Source organism: Carya illinoinensis, chromosome 6 (assembly GCF_018687715.1).
Source record: "Carya illinoinensis cultivar Pawnee chromosome 6, C.illinoinensisPawnee_v1, whole genome shotgun sequence".
Taxonomy (NCBI): Eukaryota; Viridiplantae; Streptophyta; class Magnoliopsida; order Fagales; family Juglandaceae; genus Carya; species Carya illinoinensis.
The window spans coordinates 31,332,671-31,356,717 of record NC_056757.1 but is presented as its reverse complement, the minus strand read 5'-3'; the positions used below and the strand labels follow the sequence as shown (position 1 = coordinate 31,356,717).

Sequence of the window (24,047 nt, the reverse complement as noted above, 5' to 3'; positions counted from 1 at the left end):
CTTGTGAAACAAGCAAAATATGGAATTATCATGTCCAATAAGCATGCCAATACATGACAAGCAAAGCAAGAAATGGTGCAAATTTCATCTATCATTCATCAACTTTAAACTCTGGCAGGATGTAAATCTAGAACAACTAGCATTGACACGAGCAATAATTGAAAAAAAGGAAATGGCATTTCCCAAAGTATAAGGTAATGTATTCATCCAAAAATTCCAGAACTATGATGCAGTAACTATGATCTCAGAGAGTATTTTGAATGTGTACACCTCGGAGATGAGATGGCCGATGGCTAGCAGAGGTTGTTGACGGCATAATCAGATTGCCAAGCATTGAAAATGGACTGTGCCATGAAGACGTCCTCTGGCCAACACTACAGGAGATCCTGCACTGCTGGTGTACAATGATGCAAAAGATAAGGGTTGGAACCCCAGAAGAAAGGATTCCTTCAACGCTGAGTTGTTTGAGCCTTAAGGTCTGATGGACTATGAACCCTGTTTCATGGTGCTATCAATATTTAATACTTCTCATCTTTTCAATTTTATTCATTAAAGATAATTCAGGTTGTGGCTTAGGATGAAATCAATGAATTTGACAATGAAGCAGACATTATATATATGGAGTAGAAACTATGAGATTCTATCAGTGATTTCTGCTTCATGAGGAATAGTGTTGAACTGCTTGTGCTATCTCCTAGAGTTGAATGTCTAAAAGAAGATCCTCAAAAGAAAGTTGTAAACCATAGCTGATTTGGAAAATAATCAAATTCAGTGATAAAACGGTTGCTTATTTGGGTGTTGCAATTCAGAGTTATCATCTGTTCTAGTTGCGATCAACCATGCTCATGTTCCTTATCAGCATTATAACCACAAAAAATTATTTGGATCCACAGAACTATGGGTTGTCTAGATCCAAATTGTGGGTAGCATACTTTGTCGGGAATGCCTAGAATCAACCTTAAGGGACCACAGGGGAGAATTATTAAACAAGTTTTAAGTTTTTCTTAATTGAATTTTAACTCTTTAACTTTTCTTCATATAATTGATTTGTATGTTCTTTCCTATAGCTGGTAATGTCATCTAAAACATCTCTTTGAATTTCTTTTTAGGTTTCTATTTTTAGGATGCCAATACGAAAACTAGAAGAATACTGCCCAACCCAGTCCTACTCCCAACAAGAGAAAATGTCTAGATAAATCCCTTCTGATATAGGGGTGTGCAATCAGAACTGGATCCGGGCGGGTAAAAAAAAAAAAAATTTAATACCCGCCTGGGTTCAATCCGGGCGAATAACTGCCCGGATTTACCCAATTTCCGGGTTTTGGACTGGACCGGGAAAAAAATTGGGCCCCGGTTCTACACCCCTATTCTGTTGGAAGTGCTATTGCTCCCCGAGTCACCAGGGAAAGAAAAGCCTGGACTTTGCCAGAGATATATGATACATGGCGATACCAATAATGAAATGATAATCTACCAAGCATAAATGACAATTTAGCAACAAAAAATTTATGCTTTCCTTTGCCAAAAATCAGTAATTATTAATAATCTAATCAATATCAGATAGTTTAAATTTGTGCAGCCTATACCAGATGGTTCCAATTGAAACCCAAAAACTGTTTATCAGCATAAGTCACAACTGAAACATCTATTAAGAAAGGTATGTCATACTTGAGAATAGGAGCAGTCCTGCAATCTTCCAAGCTTAATCCCATTTCAAGTGGCCATCTGAAAAAGAAGGAATTTCAGTATAGCTCTAATTTCTAGTCTCAAGCCCAAAACATAACCCGAAATTAGAACATTAAGAACCATAGTTACGAACATCCACTAACCTCAGTTCTCTGGAAATCCCGGTGCAGGAACCACCATGGACCACTTTTTGATAATAATCTAACAATATCGGTTATACATAAGTCAACTAGAATAAGAGAGAATTAGCAACAATCAAATCTATATAAGCAGAGCAACACTAAGCATCTAAAGATGCAGATGCTGGCAATATTTAACTCCTAAAAAGTTAAAACTATAAATATAAGTTGTTGATAACTTTGTATATGAAACTGAACCCAAGATTAGTAGATGAACTGTAATATGCTTTCACATCAATATGTATAATTTTTTTTAGAGAAGAGCAACACCATACATATATTTATATATATATAACTTATATCTATATATACAACTTATATCTATATATATGTATATCATCCACAGATGCATAATGGCCCCTTGCCTACTGTCAGGACAAATATTCAAATAAGTCATGATTCATGATATATAGACTCTAGAAAATGAAAGTGAATATTTCACAATACTGTGAAGTTTACCTCACACATCCTGCCACCATTCGTAGGCCCATAAAGAGGGTCAAGCCCAACCAAACCCCAGGAAGACCAACAATTGAAGGAACATAGAGCAAAAATGCTGAACATATTGTCCCCACCAGCATCTTTAAATCAATACAAATGTGTTAGAGAAGCAATACATAGAACCAAGTAAGGACATCTGAAAAACTCCAAAGGTAAGACTTACCATAGAGCGAGCCGCATATGCAAAGTCTGAAACACCATAGTGGAGACCATCAAAAACATAAGCTAGGGCAGTCAAAGGTTGACTAGCACTGACAAACTGTGACAAGTTTTAGATAAATTCATTAGAAATATCAAAAGGGCACTGGTAGTTACATAAACTTTCAAAGCTAAAAAAGTATTTTGAACAAATTGCCAAACATAAGTGTGGTTACGTACCAATACCCCAGTTTTAACAATTCCTAAGACTTCCGGATCCTTGGTGAACAAGGTGGCCAAAGAACCAAAAGATACACCAAGAATTGCAGACAAGAAAACTCCAGTGAACAATCCTATCTGGAAAAACATGCACATCAAGTCCTCAAACAGAATCTGCTCAACTAAAGGATTGCATCATACAATCAGAATTAATGGAAAAGCATTCATGACAAGCTTACCTTTAGCACAAAGAATGTAATGTCTTTCACAGTCTTGTATTCTCCTTTTGATAAAGAACTTGCAATCAGGGCCTGCAAATAGATACATTTATAAAGAGAACAAAAACCAAACTTGTCTCCAGATAAATTCTGATAACAGAATGTGGGGGTTATGTAGTATGCAATATGTATGCTCTTAGAGAGTTTCTTAGGGGGAGCTTGAAGCCAGAAGACTAAAGAAAGAAAGATGAACTTTCCTTTTTATCATAGAATAAAGGTTTTCCTTCAACTAGTTTACTCCACTCATTGTTTATGTATTTCCTACAATAATCTGTATCTTTCTATTTTAATCATGATCAATCCACAAACCTCACATCAAAACTAATAATTCCAACCTTAGAAACTGAATGGAATGATAGCACGGAAACAAGTAAATTTATGACAGCTCATAAGAAAAATAATTCAAAGAAAGAAATTTAATACCTGACCAGATGCAGCCAGTGCATCTATGAGTAGGGATACAGCCAACCATACTTGAATACATATCTGATGTGCAGCCATAGCTACTGGACCTTGACGAGCCGCCATTGATGTCCCCAATGTCATGGTTGTAAGAACAGCAAGAGTTCTTCCAAGAAGAAAGCCACCTAAAGCAACCCATAGTTGGTAACAAAGCAATGGAAATACATCTCAAGTAGAGGAAAGGACCTAACACGTTTATCAAATTCTATCAAAATAATAAGCAGGAAAAATAGAAAATACACCATCCAAATAAATCTACTCCTCCATCAGCAATTGATCACAATCACAATAGCATATCAATTATTTTCACGGAAAATATGTTGACTAAAATTAAAATTTAACTCATGTCAACCCAATGACTACAAAAAGAAATACAGGGAAAAAACATTTTAAAGAATCAAGAGAGTTGGCACTAGAAAAAACTTAACTTACCCGATTTTATATATCCACCAAATTGAAGTGATCCCATCTTTGGGGGCAGTAATACAGCAATCTTGTTTAATTTCCAGATCAATAAGAAGGTAACAGTGTATCTGAAGCATAAATATTTCTAGCATGATTATTGTTAAATAAAGCCACACACACAGAGAGAGAGAGAGAGAGAGAGAGAGAGAGATTCATCCACAAGGAACATACTGAGACAAAACAGTGGATATGGCCGCTCCAGTTGCACCCAATTGAAAATAATACATAAGAATGGGAAACAAAAATACAGCTAATAGATTACCGATGCCTGCATAAGGAACAAAATGTAAATTAGCAGGAAGACAGGCAAAAGAAATGGAGACAAACAGAATCGCTGGATCTTGATAACATGTAAGTTGAAAACATAAAAGCAACAACTAGTAAGCAAGATACAAAAGTAATCAGATAAGACAACACCTCAAAAATATTGAAACTGTACATGCTTCAAAATAAGTTTCTAGAGCCGCAAAGAACAAATACAAGACCAACATCAACTTCTTCCTTTTCGGTAATAAAAAGATTGCATGGAAATCTGTCCCCCCCCCCCCCCCCCCCCCCCCCCAAACAAAAAAAAAAAAAATAGGAAAGAAAAAATTACTAGGAGGATGAAAGGGATTGACTCAGACAATGAGGAAATGGACATTTCAAAAGTATTGTGACGGTAGCAACAATCAAGGCCTGTCATTTATCCTTTTTTATTCCTCAATCCAAAAACATACGAGAAACCATCAGAAAGAAAAATATAAAAGGAAGAACAAGGTAAAAAAACATAGTAAAAGAAAAACTAATATGTTTGAGTATGATGACATATATCTATGGTGAAGATAGCTCTGTCAACCAAAGCATTACTGTAGTTATTAAGCCAAAACACTTGCCTAGACATAAAACAGGAGTTTTTGTGTCCTTGAAACCACGGAAAACGCCTTGAAGAGCCAAAGAGACCACAACTGCAGGAGCACCAAACGCTCTAAGCGAAAGAAATCGTTGTGCTGGAATGCGCATGGAAGAATCCTGTTTAGAAAAAGACACCCAGGGAAAAATATATTCATTGTAATAAAACTAAACTACCTCGGAGAATATAAAAACAGATCTAAAAGAAAATAAAGGACTATTATGATCCCATAATTACACTAGTACCCAGATGGACCAATGCCCAAATGCAGAGCACCAATACAGCAAGACAAATGGGTAATTGACTAACTGAATATTTGAACACAAACACACATGCACATACATGGAGATATGTGGGAGCATGCATATGTCTTCACAAGCATGCATCATGCATATGTCTTCACAAACATGCACAATGATGCATGTCTATGTATCAGTATACAGCGTACAGAGAGAAGGAAAGGAAGGTGTGTGATTAATTAACATATTATATAAACCCAAGTAGATAAAGAAACTTACTGATGATATGCCCATCAAATCTAGAAACTTTCCAGCTCCAAAATACAAGGCTAAAGCCTCAATAATGCCGATCACAACTGCTAATAATAAAGCCGTAGACACTGAAGATAGCTGTTTTCTTTCAGCCACTCCATTAGAAGGTTTACCGTTTGTCATGCCTTCTAGGCAACCCCCAACTGTTCAACAATTGGACCAAAATATAAATAAACATGAAGATATCGTGCCAGTTATATAATAGCACAATGAAACCAGAATGAAATATAAGTTCAACAAAAGAATTCAAGGCATCGACCATCAGTTTTACTTCACCTGAAGCAGAATCTTCAATTGCATACTTTGAAATGTCTTCGGCAACAAAAGAAGTAGCAACACTAAGGAGGGGAATATTAAAAAGCTTTGATACGTAGTTAAAAATGTTTGTGGAGACACCAGCTGAACCCAACTCCACAGGACCTATGGGAATAGTGAAACAATGGGGGGTGTTAAAACTTCAAAGCTAAAAGTACAAAAAGACCATCTATAGCTACATCCCATTTCATATGACAATTATTGCTTTTGTAAGCTCTAAAAGCATCAGTACTACAAATATTTAAATCACTAATTCAAGCATGTAACTCCCCAGTTCACTAGTAAGTCACACAATTAAATTAGTTCAACCTCTGATATCAAGTACTCTTATGTGAACAAATAGACTAACAAATATTTAAAAAAATGAGAAGAATAAAGTTAACAAATAACATAATAAGCAAGCAGAGCATATTCAATAAAACTAACAACAAAAATGCAACCAATATCAAGACAAGAAAATGAGTAACAAAAATAAAAGAAGAAGATGAAGAAAATGGTAAAAAGGGGACCCAAATACATCCAAGAAAAATGTGTTAAAATTATAAGAATTTTTTAACCACCAAACAGGAAATGAGGAAGGAATCATATATAAAAAATAGATGGTACCTAATCTGCCGATATAGGCGGTCTCCATGAGCTGTGCTAAGGGTTCAAGAGCCTGTCCAGCAGCGGCAGGCAAAGAGAGCATCAAAAGTTCGTGTTTGACATCCTGAGACTGTGATTTACTGACAGGAGTTCCCGTCAACTCACTGCAAACAGATTGAGGAAATCAATACATGTACATAGGCAAGCATAATAACATCTTACAAGATATGTAGCGAATAATTTATCTGAAGGCATGCAGATTAGGGTTAGGATTTAAGTTGCTTGCTTGCTATCACTACAGAATTTCCTCACTGATAGACTACTTTAGAGAAGGTGATGCCCGTGTGCACACAGAGTCCAGGAATGTTCTTAAGAGAATTGGCAGGTCAGAAAACTTAAAAATCATGTCAAATAACAAGACTCAGGTCTACAACTCTCAAGAGATTGCTTGAGCAGAGAAGAAAATTTATTTTGCCCATTGGTTATTTCTAAGATTGCTCCTTCATATAGTATTAAACACAAATTCTTTCCCCATACCAGCTTTATGTACAAATCAAAATTTATGAAAAATTACTTACAGAAAAATAAATTAAGGGGGTAAAAGATGTGAGTGAAACAGCTCAATCAATGCTTCCGGGCCAGAATCAAGAGTTACATATTTTCAGATAACACTCGATCATATTTCAGAAAACTGACAAATACTTGCATGCAGTATTAACGTGTCTGCATCTATACGGAGTACAGCAATATAGATATTTTACACCATAAAAAGTAAACTAGAGCTTTCAAAGCTTCTAATAAATGCCCCACTCAAAAAGTACACATATAAATCCATTTTAAACCCCCCTGAAAAAGTGGAAAAAGCACTTCTCTGAAACAAATTAAAATGAAATTTCAAAAGTGCAGAAGAGTGAAACTCAAACCAATAGTTTGTACAAATAATGTAGTACATGGCTTAAGGTCTTACGGAATAACATCCTTCCCTGCACTGCTCAAGGCCTCATCTTCCTCTACAGCCAATCTTTCCTCCACATCAGGGGAACCGATATTACAATCAGAACTCAATTGACAACTACAAGCGTCTGAACCAGGCTTTCTCCGACGGGTCACCAGGGGTGACAGTCGTATTCTATGCTTTGAAAACAAATGGCAGGCTCGCACAATGTCTGCATCGCCTATCCACTTCCTATCAACCGGCACAAAGAAATTACAAATTTTGCTTGGCCTTGAAGAATATAAAAGCCTCGTCGGTTTTGTTACAACACCCTTACTAAACTGGGTGGCCTTCATTCTTACCAATTCTTGTTGTTTCTTCAAAAATCAAAACAGAGAGCCTAAAAGACCGAAAACGAAAATATCTATTAAAAAATAACCAAGTAAAACCCCGAAAATGACGGATTATGCATTCAAATTCGAAAAATGTTATTACAGAGCAGCGAAATTGGAGAAAACACGACTTCTTTTATAAAAGTGATCAAAGCGCTTACAGAATTCGATCTTCAACAACACAAACGGCGAAAGAAAAAAACTTTACATTCTATTTCACTTTTTAATATGTTCGATAATAGTGTAACACGAGCACAACTGAAACCAATAAAAAAACAGAGCGGGAGAAACAAAACCCACCAAGAACCTCTATTTCAGCGAGTTACTACCACAAAGCAACGTACTGAGCGAGAAATGCGTCGAATTTACGCTGTTGAGTAGGACGCTTGAAAATGAAAACGGCTGCCAGAGCCCTCTGTTTGGTTCTCTGGAAAACCGAAAACACAAATGAAAGTGGAGACGATATATAAATAGGACAAAATCAACTAGCGGCGAAAGACTCGAAAGAAATTAACCTCGTTCTTTCCTCGAATTAAATACAGTAAACTGCCATAATGGTATCTTTGTAAATCATTTTTCTGAATTATTCATTGTTTAATTTCGTCGAGCGATAATTATTTTTACTCATGTTTCAGCAGGAGAAACAATTGGACTACTCTATCATATTCCTCTTTATCATTCGATGGAAACATCTTAGAATATATGTTTTTTGTGTGAAAATTTGTCTCTTTTCAGAATAAAGAATAACACCAAATTCTGCCCCGAGAAAATTCCCCAACCAATTATATCATTGTTGTATCCTCTAAACATGTGAGAATTTATTTATTTATTTAACTGTATTTATTTTTATACATATTTATTTAACTGTGTTAAATGAACAAATATAAATGCTTTGATATTCCAAGGATAGAGAGTTAAGGGTGGATTAACTTAGATGATTAAATAAATTAATCCACCCTAACACTAGCTCGGCACGTCAACGTTCAGCTCCGCGGGTCGGGTTGATAAAGTTTTAACCGGCAGAAAATTAATAAATATATTAAGTATGTGACAAGTGTATTTCTTTTATCAATTTTTTAAGTTTGTACTTAATATATATTTAATAAATACTTGTCATATTTATAAATAGATTAAAGAATAAAACTATGTCCATTTTAATTTTTAGTATCGACGTAGTTGTCACGATGATATCCATCTCAATTTGATTAGGATTTATTTGCTCAGATAAAAGAAGCCCCAGTGGTTTCTACATTTCTCACAAGAGTTGAGTGCTCTTTCGTGTAGATAGGCATTGCAACTTGGGTTGCATGGAGCATATATTCTTGTTCACGGAACACTGGTTTTAAGAGCCATCAATATTCGGTTGGATGAAGTTGAAAGAAACCTTCCTCCGAGGTTCAGCTCCATTTAGCATCTTTACTCTTTCTGTGACCAGGCCTCCATATTATCAACGAGTGCAGTGGTTTGAAGAGGATTATAACTCAGTAACAACAGTAAGGATATGTGGAATTAGGATTTCTGTTCCTTTTCCTTTTTCAATACAAGGTCGAATCGGAGGGCGAAAGCTTGCTACCAGAGCTTTAATCATAAACATCGTAGAAAAACTTGACATCATTTTTCTTGTTTATTGATCAGTTTAAACTCAACTAGTTTATAGGAAATCAACTGCAGATTAACACGATTCTGTATCTCAAAACGGGTACAGGTAAAGATTTAAAGAAAATACATATACATATCACCTCTCCTGCAAGCGCTGCAGCATTGACTCGGCAAAGCTCTGTTGCCTGCAAATGCAACAAAAATAAGAACGAAAATGTTACTCTCCTCGGTCCGACACCCCTCAAAACTTAAGTATAAATTTGATTAGTCTTATTCAGGGGTTTGCAATGCGTGATCACTAAACAACAGTAGTGACACAGCTCTATAAGATTTTGCATATAGAGATGCATATATTGAAGGTGTTACGTACAAAAGTAATATATAATGACAGAGACACCATCCCAGAGCAACAGCTTGCCAATGAGTATAGTTTTATCGACAATATTTGTAGGATCAGGGGGTATATTTGTTTAATATTTCCATTTCTCTTTATTTCACAGGAGAAAAAGATGTTACTTACTTCTGTTCTCTATGTTTGGGACTAGGGCGTGAATACTTTAGATATCCATCCCACGGAACCTTTTTGAGACCTGCTCTAACAGATATTATGTCCCTGACCCTGCATTGGAGGAATACCATTCAACAAAAGCTATTCATAAATAGGAGATCATTCTAACCAAAGGAAATACAAATATATGACAATCCGAAAAAAAAAAAAAAACCAGTATTCCATGCCATCGTTTAACTTATTGCAACTAAGGAGAAGATTATTTACCTCTACAAAGAAATACATTTTTTTATCAGTTCTCAGAATTTTATTGATCATAAGAATAGGCAAGCGCCCGAATATACAGAACATATAGAAGAGAATAGCCTATGCATGCTAGTTTAATGATACAAGAGAAACATTTACGACATCCCAAAAAAAAAAAAAAAAGTGCTGTATGCCATTATTTAACTTTGCAACTAAGAAGATTATATACCTCTCTGCAAACTCGATGGGTGTCTCTCCGACTTTCAGAGTTTGGGGCTCCAAGTACCAAACATCACAAACAACGGCCCAGGATGTCATGAGCTGCAGCAGATGCGTTGTAAAGGACTGCCTGCAAAATAAAGCACAAATCCAAGAATTACCTTCTAGTTTCATTTAGCAGCAAAACAAAAGATGTCAACATCTAAGACACGAGACAAAGGTGAATGCACTGAGATCCAAGCTCAAACAAGGAACTTATCTCCCCTATGGTCGTTCGAACATAAAACAGAGCATAAATATTGGATGCTTTGATATTTGGCAAAGTCTTGCCCCAAGATAAATGCACCTAGTGCTCTTTACTACCCAATATGGATGGAAGGGTTACTTTCAGTGTATTCATATCATTATATACACGCATAAATTTAGTGGGCTCTAAGCAGCTACTTACTTCCGGCTATTCCAAAAAGCATCAACAAATATTTTGTTGTACTTAATTGCAATTGGGCAAACAGTGCAGCCGAGCTCAAATGCACCCTACACAACCAAATGACACATATATGAGTTAGAGAAAAGTACAAATTCTAAGAAAATTGATAATTACTTTCCCCCCCCCCCCCCCCCCCCAAAAAAAAAAAAAAAAAAAACAGCCTTCTGCAATGTGATGGTCGATGCTCAAATTTTAACACACTCTGCAAATCCTAATTTATATTTCAAATTGGAGTGTGGTAGCAATTTTTGTGGTTCAGAGATCACATTGGAAAAGGGTGATATTTAGGATAATTTTACCCAATGAAAATGAAATAAAAGAAAAGAAAATTGTTTACCCCCTTGGAGAGAACAAATATTGAGATGAAAATTAGGGGGAAAGAAATACTATTCTCATCAACAAGTTAAACAAAACTGCATATGCTGCCTTTCTACAATTTAAATCATATACATGTACCTTCTTGAACATAACCGTGTAATGATTATTTACACAAGTTCCCTCTGGAAATATGAGAAGAGGGTTGTTGTCAATCCCTCGGACGTGTTCCCGCAACCTGAGGTAAACAAGTTCATATTATCATAACATAGATGTCATTCTGATATAAGTATCACCTGACACTTTCCGTATCAACTTACTTCCTTGCTACAATTTCGCGATCCTTTGCCTCTGAACGATGGAACCAGATACATCCTACGCTCTCTAATATGGTGCTTTGCAAGAGTCCTAGACAGAAAGCAAAACTAAATAAAATCCTTCCTTTCCATCATTTCAAGAATAATAATGACTTCCACTTAATATATTCTCTAAATCAAAATCATCCTAGTGCAAATTGTTCACTAAATACAAAAAGTATAATTACATTAAATCTACTATATATCATAAAGGCCAGTTAACAATTTCTGCTTTCAAAAGTGGATGGGCTGCAATGCTCAAGAATTCACCTTTTCTTCCTTCTTTTTTGATGATCGGTAAACAAAATTTTATTTCATAAGAATAGGAAAGAGCCCAAGCATATAGGACATGTACAAGAGCATCACCTATGCGTGCTAGTTTAGTCTCAAGAATGCACCTTTTCTACCTGGTTATCCCAAGTTATTTATGAAAGATATGATTTCTAAATAAGAAAGTGAATATAACCCACAAAAATGGATCTATCTGTCATTGTGTAGTGGCAAAAACAGTACTCATGTGCAAGAAGCCATCCGAAAGGTGGATGCTTGAAGTTAAAACCTACCATCACGCTCTTTGATCACATGATAGTCCTCCTGTCCTCCTTTTCCTTGGAAAAGATATTAGCGAAACAAGACTCCTTCACAGGTAGTACTTCTTCATATGAAATGCAGCTTTGACAAAATCTTAACCTTAGACAACATAAGACAGGGGCGAGCCATAATGATGGATTGGTGTTGTATGTGCAAGAGTGGGGAATCAGCCAATAATATTTTGCTACATTGTGTTGTGACTCAAGCCTTACAGGGGTATTGATCTTCCATATTTGCGAGATTGAGTAGGTTATGCCACACAAGGTGGTAGAGTTATGATTTGTTGCAGAGGATACAGGGGATGACCATTGTAGATTTGAAGCTACATACGTCTACATACGTGCAACCTGGTGCATTTAGGAGGAACGTAATGCTCGCGATTTCAATGACCAGAAACGACGGTGCAAGAGTCACAAACTTTTGGGCTCAAATCGCTCTATGTGCAGGTGACGACTCACATCATCTTTTGCATTTATTCTGTCCTAGACTTCTTGCATTCTTGTTTTTCCTTTCAACCCTATGTGGGTGCCCTCTCTTGTATAGTCCTTTGTACCAAGTTATGGCCTTTTTGAGCTTTTTGGTCAAAGCTTGGATTAGTTTAAAACAAAAAAACTTTTTTGTGAAACACGGTCACCAAAATTCATTAATGAAACTGTTAATACCATATAACTGTATCGATGGATTTGAAGCACAAAAATTGGCATTCACACTTACCAACCCATCCAGGATGCTTCTGCATGATAACAGCAAAGGCAGTCATCTGCTCTAAGATGATGAAATCAATCATGGAAGTATGATTGGCCACAAAAACCTGTTCAGCCAATAAACAGAAGCCAAAAAACCCACTCAATAGCATGAAAATTAGTCAAATACGCTGTTGAAGAAGCATCAGATGACGTCCAAAAATTACAACCAAATGTACCTGCTTAGGCCGCCTGCTGGGTCGTGGCCCATGGTATTTTACAACTCCAGTCCATGAAGCAACAAAGAAACTGCACATTAACTCCACCAAATACCTCTGAAAATAAAGTAAGCAACATAGAGTTCATTACATCCACTGCAATACCAAAATTTTTAAGAATATTAATAGATGAAGGAAATTGCAAGAAAAGGAGCATTGAGATATTAGGGGCTTTTATTTTTTTGATAAGTAATCTACATCATAGATATATATATTTAAAAATAAAAAAACGAACATATGTTGCTGCATCAACTTCCCTAAATGCACCAGAACAAAGAGCAAGTGGGACCCTTCCACAATTTCTACTTGACCATGTTTTATCATGTATGATGAATGGACAACAACCTAGAGCATCACGGTTCCCTTCCTAAGAATTCCTATCAGAATCGATTCTGCACCTTTATTGCGTGTCCCATTAGTAAGTCTTGGTGGGTGTCTTATCCAGTCATAACATCATGTGATATTTTAAGTACCAAAGGGTTCTACTGCTAACAATATTACCAACAGGTACATAGACTGCATCAAAGAAAATTCAAACATTGAATTGGTGAAGCAATAGATGAAAATAACATATAAGAGAGAACTGAGAGAATATTATCTTAACTTAATACTTAAATTATGCAAGTCATTTCGAAAAGCTCACGTAAAATCATTCAAATTATCCAACACCAGTATGTTCAAAAGTTGTCATTTCTAATCACACAATAGATATAAAGAATAAAAATTAATTTAAAAAATAAGAAACAAACAAAAACGTATAGCCAAAATAAAAATTAATTTCAGCAATAATTGGATGAATATTTAAAAACAAGTTTCACTTCGCACCTCGAGCTTTTTCCTCAACTTGTCATGCCCTTTCAGCAGAACATGGACCGGAATAAAAGAAGAGAGGAAAACTATCCACCCCAGTGTCAATACTATAACCCTGCAGATTCAATTAGGAAGCAATCAGACGCCTAAGATAAGCAAAATCATGTGAACGCATGAACAGGGAAATATCAAGAACAAAAAGAAATCCTACTTTAGCACACTATTTATCATCATATCGCAGATTTTCCCAGAACCCAGGTTGCTTTAAAGTTTAAACGTGTTTCGAAGCACGAATTCAAGTCATTTATAAAAACAACATAACCCAACATAGCTCATAAAGCTTGACGCGTGTATCTAAATTCGCCGACATATCCAAGGCCATTTGTATCATTTTTTTCAATAAGTATTAACCAACTCCACCATTGAATAGTAGTAGTAAGAGCAACGCTAACCTGGAAGGAAATAGAATCAAATATCGAACTACGACCCCGCAACACCATAGCGGAAACAAATACACATTCCAGTTCCATGGTTCGGGTGGATTCGATTTGAAACATCGCGTGAATGAGTCCTGCCCGTTTATGATCAGATTAACATATAAATATACAAACTTCTCATTTAACAATAAATATAATCCTATATTTTTTATTAAAAAAAAAAAAAAAAAAAGACCAACGAACAACAAAGCTTACGTCGACGATGGCACCGGCAGCCTCTGTTAGGGTAGGAGAAATGTCGAGCAAATCACGCCTGTAGAAGACCCAAATTCGCTAACGGATCAATTCATAAAATTCCCGTAATGGTTTCTAGTAAAATGACTTTGGAAATCTTTTTTCTTCTTTTGTTCTCATTCTTTAATTTTCCCCTATTGCTAAGCAACCAAGCAAGCATGAGAGAGAGAGAGAGAGAGAGAGAATTTACAGACGGAGCTTGCCGCGGGGCTCTTGAATGGAGGATGAAGGGAAGTAGTCCTCGATATTGGGCCGATCCAAGTCCAATTCAGAGCTTGACGAGGTTAGCTTCTCGCTACCACTCATCTCGAGTCTCTCTCTCTCTCTCTGTGCCACTGCGTCCGTGCTCAGCTTTACAGTTGCGCCGATTTCACGCTACGTTGGTCCTTCTGTTTGTTTGAGACGTAGCCTTTTTTTTATTTAATTTATTTCGGCTAATGGTGAAAATGTCAGCATCCCTTGACCAAACCATCTTCCGTAAACCAATATAATTATGAGAAATACCATTCCAGCACAAATTTTTATTTTTATTTTTTCTTTTTACTTAATAATTAAGAAAACATTTTATAATAGTTTTATAAATTTTCTTATTTTTTAAAAAATAATTAAAATGATTAAAAAATATGTAAATAAAAAAGATGAAAAGATGATTTACATTATTCAGTAAGCATTCGCTAATATAATAGATGATGTTGTTGTAGCTTAAGTAATGCTATACACCATATTATCATCTCATTTGTATCATATTATATAAAATATGGTATACTTATCATCATTAGAAGATAAAAAAATATATAATAAATGATAATTTAATATTGATAAATATATCATATCTTATTTAATGATATGCAAGTAGAATGATAGTACAGTATATAAAATTTTTCCTGCATTCTGGTGTTTGCTACAGCAACTTTGCTGAGATCTTTGATTTGAGCCAATTTATCTCGTTTCTTTCAAAAGATGTTAAATCATTCAAGAGCATCCAACAAAGGGAGGGAAAACTGTGACTCCATATACCATGCGTGTTCCGAGGAAGTGTAATCCATAATACTACGAGAAACTTGTCCTACCTGTTCTGAGCAAAACATTCGAGTGTTCAGTTCCATAAAAGAAATTGTGAATCTCTTATATGAAGTCGAATTGTCATTGACCATGTTTATGTTCTAAATTTGATATTTGATGTTATGGTTCCATTAACGTGCATATTAGTTATTACTTATCAAATACAAATTAAAAGAAAGAAAGAAATAAACCAAATATCTCATTATGACCGCCTACAAATCCTACTACGGAGGATAATTACTCTTCTTGTGTCACTTTGTTTTGCCCGTATGGTGTACTTGATAAAGTTCTATTTAATAGCCTAAGCTGTAGGGCTTATTTGTTCTAGATTTGCAACTGCCATGAATGTAGAATCGTAGATGCTAATGTTGGCTTTGTGAAGTCCGGTTTGTTGTTGTGGCGACCCGATTTAATGTCTTTACTCACCAAGGTGTCACGCATCTGGGAAAATTTTTTTGATAACTTGAGAATTGCCAAGGAGAGAGTTCGCAGCAACAAGTCGCTCAAGCGAATCTCAAATAATGGAGAGTTTGTTTAACAGGTTGCTTAAGTAAACATCGGATAGAGAGTTCTTTTAAGACGTGCTTGACATTTTGCTCGAACGAATAATCCAAAAATTATGAAATTAAGGTTTTTACCGTGTGACACTATAAATATGTATATAATGAATAGTATAATCGTTATGAGCATTGTAATTTCATCCTACAATGTATTTTATCATTCTTTAACATAATAAAATCATCTGCACTTCTGTAGATATAGGCACGTCAAATCATATTAATTTTTGTGTCATATAATTGATTGTTCTTATTTTCTTTTACTTGTTTGTCATCATTTTCACAACAGTTAAGCATCCAGTGGTTGTTCTGGATGTTCCTTTTCTTTATCGTTGATTTTATTGTTATGTGAGTTTATGGTTTGCAATCTTTGCTTCAAAAAAGAAAAGAAGAAAAACGAACAAACAAAATATTCCATCATTGATTGCCAGAAGCTTTGGCATTGTTTACCTATACAAGAATGTAATAGCTATTCTTGAATGAGTTGTTTGATTCCACGATTGATCATGTTGGTTACCATTTTGATGGCGCAAGCTGTTCATCTGACTAAGTTTGATTACAGACTTTCAAACTGGTAGATGGCTGACCTACAAAAGCCAAGATACAGAGTTAATCACCGTACTTTGAAATTTACTGATTCGATTCTCGAAATGGGTAGAAGGTTGGTCCAGAGGATGCAGATGAAAAGCAAGCATTTTGTTGTGCTGCATTTGAGGTAGAGTACCAACTGTGCTCTTCCTTTCCGAGTCAGTTATATTGTTATCTTGATTTTAGTCGTACTTTGTTGGACAATATTGTACAGGAGAAACTTTTTATCTGTTTGAGATCATATGAACATGTTACTTGAGGAATAAGATTATTTATTTTTCATCACTTGTGGAAAAGAGCATTTTATCGGCAAAGGCCTTTGGATGAATATATAATGTGAGAGTGCACAGCTTTCCTAAAAGGAAAAATCTAGTTGCAAATATAATTACGTATTAATATGTGCATCAATCTAATGTGATTGGTCAAAAAGTAAATTTTATTGAAAATAGTGTTAATTTAAATCTTAAATATGAAGGAATCAGTATTAATACGCAGATTAGTACGCGACTTTGCTTATATGTAACAAAACTCTTCCTAAAATGATATGAGGTTATGCTTGCATTTTCTGGATGCTATTATGGTGAGGGAGGAAAGGAAATAGGAGAACTTGGTGCAATTCGGAAGAGGTGGAAAACCTTACACGTAAGGTTTCACTAGTCATTAGAAAAGATTATTCAACCTCAATAGCATGTTAGACCAATCTGAATATTGAGATGTTTATTTTTGGAGTTTTGCTACATATAAGCACAGTCGCGCACTAATCTGTGTATCAATATTGATTTATTCATACTTAAAATTTATATTAATACTGTTTTCAATAAACTCTACTTTTTGACCAATCACATCACATTGGTGCATAGATTAGTACACAATTGTGCTTGCAACTATACTTTTCCTTATTTTTGTATGACCTGCAGGCAAGCGCCCTGACAAAGTACGAAGGTGTGGACGATGCCCACTCACTCCACAGGAAGTTGGTCTCATGCTAAGATCATTGAGTTTTGGAATTGATGTTCGCTTATATATGGCATCAGGTGAAGTATATATGGAGGAGAAGAGACATTAGCACCGCTCAAAGTGCTCTTCTTCGAATTTTCATTCAAAAGAGACCGTAGCCAGCAAGGAGGAGTTGTCACCATTTTCATCATATTCTTCTCGCATGGCTGCATTGGACTTCATCATTTGTGATGAAAGCGATGTTTTTGTCTCCAATAACAATGAGAATGGCTAAAATGTTGGCCAGACGAAGGTACGTGAGTTATTTATTTATCATGTTAAGCGGTGCTCAGAAGCAATCTGAAGAATGACCTTAATACTTCAGCAGTTATTTTTTCAGTTGAAATTTTTTATAGGTTATGTTTTTGAAATTTAATTTTAGTACATAAAAGTCTCTTTATAATTGTAAGTGATTGTCCCAACAACAATTGAAGTGCCACCAGTTTGCAAGGAGAAGGCAGCTTGTGGGTTGAGAAAAAACTTTCAGTTTATGTGGCCTTCACCCTTTTAACTTCAATCGCGTTCAAAACGCTGTGACTAGGATCATTATAGTGGATATTAGGGGTCACTCTTTTGGTTGCTTGATAACATTACATGTTCGTCTATGCAGAAGATATTTCAGGTACAAACCAACCATTCGTCCAAATGCTAAAAAACTGTACCGCTTGTTCATGAATCGAAATAACATGTCATGGGAAGAATTTGCCTCAAGAATTCGAACTGATCAAGATTGGCTTTTATGGGAGAGCCGAATGAGGTGAAGCCTGGCAAGGGTGAATTTCATGAAAACCCAACATCTTGCATTTATGAGAAGTCTAAGGCAAAGGCCCGGTCCCCCGGGGGAGGGGGGGTCGGCGGCGGGCTCTATCCATTCCCCATTAAAGGGGTTGCCCAACCCAAATTTTCAATAGATGCTTTTGGGTCCTTTTATTTCCCTTCAGTTTGTGGCAAATATTTGCTTGACTGAAGCGGCGGTGACAATAGACCACTTTGTACAAAGAAGGCATTGGCATGTCATGGACAAGATTGGGTTTCTAGTTTCTGTATATGGCCGCACAGTGCAGTGACCATGGGTACGGACACCCATAGCTCCTCCATTCAGATCATTTTTAGAAGCTTCTTGCACATAAAAACCACTAGGATATGTGCTAAAAACCGCAACATTTATATGATAAAAAAATGATAACCTTACAACTATTTTACAACTCTATCTGAAATAGAGGAGAGTTTTGAAATATTAAAATTTATTTCTAATGAAGTGTCATAATTTTATTGATTGTTCAAAAATGAATTATAAAAGAGTAGTAAGTGTATTCCAAAAATAAAAATAAAAATGTATACCATTACTCTATATGATGGCAGGGCATGGACAAAGGGTAGGCTCTAGGCCGCTCTCCCCACTCTCTCTCTCTCTCTCTCTCTCTCTCTCTCTCTCTCTCTCTCTCTCTCTCTCTCTCTCTCTCTCTCTCTCTCTCTCTCTCCATATTTCTCAAGGAAGTGCGTATACGAAATGTTTAGTTCAGATTTTTGTTTCCCCCAGTGATGCAATATGAAGCATGTTTGTTAGGAGATTTGGATAAAAAGGACAATTATGTGCTTCAATGTTTGTACATCTTAGTTCTTAGGTTTGAATCGTTTAATGAAGTATACACCGAGTTGCATTTCATTTATTTAGCTTCACCCCCCCCAAACAAAATAATAATCGTTTAATGAACCATGCCAAAATGCAATAAGTCTACAATGCAATAATGGTATTGTAATTATGTGACAAGGCTAATAAACAAAATGCATATACGTAAAGGAAGAGACGACAATGGTTGTCTAAAGAAGCCTAAAAGGATTCGAGGGGATGCTGTATGCAGAGGCCTGGGGTAGGTTCGACCTGCTTGTTCCCAACTGCTGACATCGGGCGTAAAGGGAAGTCGGATGAGGGGTGGTGACCTCTTTATGCCAACGACGCCTTTCACAACTACACTTATATCGAAGCTAGCTCCATACCCAAAGGTTCTTCGAGATCGGTAAGGGAGGTGCTTTTTCAATTAGTATGTTTTCATATTTGCTTTCAGTACTCTTGAAGGAATATCGCATTTAAGAGAATTTAACTATAACTCTCTATAAAAATACATGGTCCAAACCATCACTTCTCCCCCGTCTACGGAAAGTGGAGAGATTCAGCAGAGGCAAGGGGTACACCCTAGCAACTGGAGTTTGTATTTTGGATAAATTAGTCTTTATATTTTAATTTTGAACCTTTTATTCTATGCGCGGTCGACTCTGATCAAATTAAGCAACGGCTGAAGTAATCCTTAAAATGCCACGTCAATACCACTAATTTGGTGCCATGTCAACCGATAAGAGTTTCCGTAGAGAGAAATTTAAAGATTATTACACAAACGTATTCATGAAATTGAAAGACCATTTCGTAATTGTAAATGTATTTGACAAGAAACAAGAATCACTTGAAGTCGAGTCCACTCAGCCCAGCCCATGTCCACTGCTGTACCCGAGGCAGTTATGGGCCTGATGGATGTTGAACCAAACTATAACCCAAAGCAAGAATTAACTGCGAGAGTCACAGGCCCAAGCAAGCCCAACCTTGACCAATACCTAAATACATCTTTCTTTTTTATTAAAAAATTACCGATTCTTTCTAATTATAAGTTAAAAAAAATCTATTAATCATCAATTTTCTTATCATGAGATGATGAGAATATGATAAAAATTGAGATAATAAATAACATTATCTTATAAGTTAGTGGGAAAGATTATGTCATTAGTTAATTTGTAAGATATTTTATAATTCAAATATTTTCAACAGTACAAAAAATGTGTCCCCCACATCAGTTTTTTAAGATAAATTTTTATGTATAAGAGACAAATAATTCGAATAAATGGTGGCTGTCTTTTGTATAAGATGATGAAAGCCTTATATTGAAGATTTGTGAGATGTTATTATTATATGAGAAGTGCTACATACATAAATTATCACAAAAATAAATTCATAAACTGACATAATTTCGTATGATCCGTTAGATTTATTTTATAATAAAAATAATTTTACAATTTAACGTACCGCATTAAGACATATTAATTTATGGGTTTACTTTTATATAATCTTTTTATAACTTATTTTATTAAGTATATGGAGGGTAATTTTAGAAGTGGTTGTGAAACGAATCCAAACAATATTATATATAGAAAAATAATCATTACAGTCGTAAATATATAAGTGTTACATAATTATTTTAAAAAAATATAAATAAATATAAGATTCACGTTAAAAAAAATTAAATTTCTAATAATAAACTCCATTTTTTTTTTTAAAACAACTATATAACTATACGTGGTATTTCATAATTAACTCGGTGGCCTGGTCCAGCTCAACCACCGTACACACCAATGTGCCTCTCTCGTAGGAACCTTTTTAGCCCGGTCCCTTTTGTTGATTGCCATATCAATTATTTGAAATCGTGACTGTTTGCACATGCCTTTCCTCGTACGTACTGATCTCCTGCACATTTACTCCCCAAAATTTTCATAAAATGATGTTGAAATATTAGTAGAAACTTGAAAACCCACGTGTCATGGATCCAAAAAACAGTTAAAGAAAGGCGACTTAAATGATTATCAATTTGAACATATGACTAATAATTCATATGTTTATGATGCAAAATGCATGAACGGATGAACCACGAACGTGTAGGGACAGGCATTTTGGTATACGGTCATCTTTCGGGCCTAGTATTTAAATAATCATTACATTTCTAGAGTTGTCGAGTCTAGATTGGAAACCAGCTAATTGCTTATATATGGCTTTTTTGAAAAATAAAAATAAAAAATAAAATAATTCAAATCCAGATTTTGTTTAAAGATATCATTTAATACTTGGTTATAAAAGAATTTTATAAAAATAAAATTACAAGTTCACATGTTTTGATGGAATATATCATATTATAAAATTTATTTATTATAAAATAAATATAATAAATTAAATAAGATCACGTTAATTTATAAATTTATTTTTATAAAAATAGTAAAAATTCTCTCTATTTATTCCCATTTCCTTAACATCATGTCTTAATGTGATATAAAAGAATTAATAGATAAATGAAATATAACAAATAATTTTTTTATAATTTAATATCATATTATAAGAAAATAAGAAGATAATAAATAAATAAACAACGAATAACATTACATTTTAGTTGGGTTCATATATAAAATGGCAAAGCTTTTATTTTTCAGAACAAAAATTAAATTAATTAAATAAATTTTACTAATCATCATCTTTACAAACCACCAACTATATTTTTTCTTTATATTTTATTTTATTTTAATCTTTTTAAATTAATTAAAAAAATTATATTATTACTACTCAATTACAACTTATTTACAAATCTTTTTGTATTTAATTTTTTTAATTTTTTATTTTAATTAATAATTAAAGAAGTGAGTATTAATAAATTATATTTTTTTAAATTATTTCTTAATAATTAAAGATATTAAAAAAATACTTAAAAAATAAAATAAAAATAAAAATATTTAAAATACACATAAACGATAAAGGACGTTGCTACGTCTACAGAAGATTTCTACAGAAATCTTCTACCGATCAGTGCATTTCTCTTTCTTTTTTTTTTCAATTTTTCTTTTAACATTTTTAAAACTATTTAAATATTTTTTAAAAATAAAAAAAAAAATCACATATTCATTTAAAAACACTTACTTAATCACTAAGTAAAAAAAAAAATTCAAAAAAAATTCAAAACAGTTTTCGGTAAAAAATTTCGGTAATCCCTTTCTGTGGGATTAGTGTTTTCCAACGATAAATAAGTTATTACCCTTAATTAAATTCTCCTATTCATTATCTTTACCTATTTGAAAAGAAACACTAGCTGTACGGTATTACAGCACTAGAGCTGGGTGATGTACTTGTTGTCAGTTTGTGCGTATTCTTTCAAAACTTGCCATCACCGTCATCTTCAACCTGCATATCTACAGTCGTCAAAAGACAATAAAGAGGCAAACACTTTTATTTTTTTCTCCCTTTTGTACGTTTAGTTCGAAAAATGATCCAATTCATGTGACTGTGATGTCATTTTATGATGCCAGTTCATAGTCTGTACTTTTGGAATCATTTTTAAGTCAAGGAGGAATTTCGGGACCAATTGGTTACTAAAATAAAATAAAATTTATATTTTATTATTATAATTTTTTTAAATTTTTATATAAAATAAAATAAATAATTTAATTTTTATAAATTTTAATATTAAAAAATTATATTTTAATAATATTTTAATCATTCTTATTTAAAACATCTTATTTTATATTATTTAAATTGTATAATTAAATGAGATTTAAATATTGATTTTAAAAATAAAAAATTAATATCTTATCTAGTTCAATGGTCCAATCATCATCTATTATTAATTTCCAGCAATTTTCATAGGCTTTCACTTCAAAATCTACCTCAAATAATTGCATCGTTCTCAATTGGTGTCCGTAAAAGTCAAGCTATCGTAGAGCTGGGAAAAAAGAAGGGAAACAAAATAAATTGATATATATATATTAAGATAATTGATAATTATAATTGTGAGTGTATAAGTGTCGCGTAATTATTTTTTAAAAAATAAATAAATATAAAATTTATATGAAAAAAATTAATTTTTAAACAGTAAAATAATCTACCATCTTTTAAAACGATTGAATGACATTTACATATTTTACGATTGTAAATAATATTAATTTTTTTATAATATCAAGATAAGTATATACTATTATATATTTTTGTGAAATAATCATATATATTGATGGAAAGTCTGGCGTATATAACATTAAGGAAAATACTAAGACCATCGCTAGTGGGGGCCACCGTTGGCCAGTTTTTTATTTTTTATTATTATTTTTTTAATGATTAAAAAATTGTTTAATATTAATATAAATTTTTATATTTTTAAAAATTTTTAAAAATTTTAAAAAATGATTTGAATAAAAAAAATAAAAATTAAAACTCTTTTTAAGCCTAACTAGAAGCCACCGGCTGTAAGTGTAGCATCTTCCATATCATTAAATATCGTAGAATATACGTGTTTAACTCATGAATTGAAGAAAAATAAAGGTTAAAATATAAATTTTTCATTACGACTATTTTGTGGACGTGACGTATCCTCGCACAAATTCCAACTTTGACACTATTCTCCCCCATTTTCTGCTTCAAAAATACAAAAAATTCAGATTTCCAAGCAATAAATCCAAAAACACACACAAGAAACCAAAAACGATAAGACGATGGCCGAGAAATAAAGGCCGCCAGCAGACCATATGCATATATTTTAACTGCAATTTGTGTACTCTTGTGGTGTCTGCATTGATCGCTCACATGCATGGCGGTTGTACCAGATCGAGCTTAGCAAGGTTGCAAAGA

General features: G+C 34.1%; 2 protein-coding genes and 1 pseudogene across 3 annotated transcripts; 1 reads left to right on the top strand and 2 right to left on the bottom strand.

Moving 5' to 3' along the window:
• Nucleotide 1: 1 nt before the first annotated feature.
• LOC122313791 (protein DETOXIFICATION 45, chloroplastic) lies at nucleotides 2-8,248 on the bottom strand. Of its 2 annotated transcripts, none has more exons than XM_043129026.1 (17): nucleotides 8,113-8,248; nucleotides 7,898-8,024; nucleotides 7,239-7,605; nucleotides 6,293-6,435; nucleotides 5,648-5,791; nucleotides 5,339-5,514; nucleotides 4,804-4,939; nucleotides 4,100-4,196; nucleotides 3,896-3,996; nucleotides 3,425-3,588; nucleotides 2,963-3,034; nucleotides 2,745-2,861; nucleotides 2,530-2,625; nucleotides 2,325-2,446; nucleotides 1,830-1,887; nucleotides 1,669-1,725; nucleotides 2-495 (listed from the first exon to the last, which is right to left on the bottom strand). In XM_043129026.1, the coding sequence occupies exons 3-16, from the start codon at nucleotides 7,559-7,561 to the stop codon at nucleotides 1,714-1,716; spliced, it is 1,761 nt and encodes a 586-aa protein (XP_042984960.1). In that variant the 5' UTR covers nucleotides 7,562-7,605; nucleotides 7,898-8,024; nucleotides 8,113-8,248; the 3' UTR covers nucleotides 2-495; nucleotides 1,669-1,713. The 2 variants fall into 2 exon arrangements, with proteins under 2 accessions (XP_042984960.1, XP_042984961.1); XM_043129027.1 differs by having other exon boundaries at nucleotides 7,239-7,457.
• A 903-nt stretch (nucleotides 8,249-9,151) lies between these two features.
• LOC122314135 (glycerol-3-phosphate acyltransferase 9-like) lies at nucleotides 9,152-14,828 on the bottom strand. Its single transcript, XM_043129545.1, has 12 exons — nucleotides 14,611-14,828; nucleotides 14,382-14,439; nucleotides 14,142-14,260; nucleotides 13,705-13,804; nucleotides 12,841-12,936; nucleotides 12,633-12,729; nucleotides 11,292-11,379; nucleotides 11,113-11,209; nucleotides 10,618-10,703; nucleotides 10,180-10,299; nucleotides 9,717-9,815; nucleotides 9,152-9,381 (listed from the first exon to the last, which is right to left on the bottom strand). Exons 1-12 carry the CDS (start codon nucleotides 14,724-14,726, stop codon nucleotides 9,333-9,335), a joined length of 1,125 nt encoding a protein of 374 aa, XP_042985479.1. The 5' UTR covers nucleotides 14,727-14,828; the 3' UTR covers nucleotides 9,152-9,332.
• Nucleotides 14,829-17,179: 2,351 nt separating this feature from the next.
• On the top strand, nucleotides 17,180-18,690 carry LOC122312762 (annotated as a pseudogene).
• The last annotated feature ends 5,357 nt before the right edge of the window (nucleotides 18,691-24,047 follow it).

What these genes read in the sequence shown, in the direction of transcription:
- LOC122313791 (XM_043129026.1), bottom strand. Translation starts at nt 7,561, where the DNA reads ATGAAGGCCACCCAGTTTAGTAAGGGTGTTGTAACAAAACCGACGAGG. An exon ending in GCAGGGAAGGATGTTATTCC is followed by an intron (nt 6,436 to 7,238) that starts GTAAGACCTTAA and finishes ATCTGTTTGCAG; the next exon opens with TGAGTTGACGGGAACTCCTG. An exon ending in AATTGAAGATTCTGCTTCAG is followed by an intron (nt 5,515 to 5,647) that starts GTGAAGTAAAAC and finishes ATTGTTGAACAG; the next exon opens with TTGGGGGTTGCCTAGAAGGC.
- LOC122314135 (XM_043129545.1), bottom strand. Translation starts at nt 14,726, where the DNA reads ATGAGTGGTAGCGAGAAGCTAACCTCGTCAAGCTCTGAATTGGACTTG. An exon ending in GCTTTTTGGAATAGCCGGAA is followed by an intron (nt 10,300 to 10,617) that starts GTAAGTAGCTGC and finishes TTTATTTTGCAG; the next exon opens with GCAGTCCTTTACAACGCATC. An exon ending in CCCAAACATAGAGAACAGAA is followed by an intron (nt 9,382 to 9,716) that starts GTAAGTAACATC and finishes TTGCATTTGCAG; the next exon opens with GCAACAGAGCTTTGCCGAGT.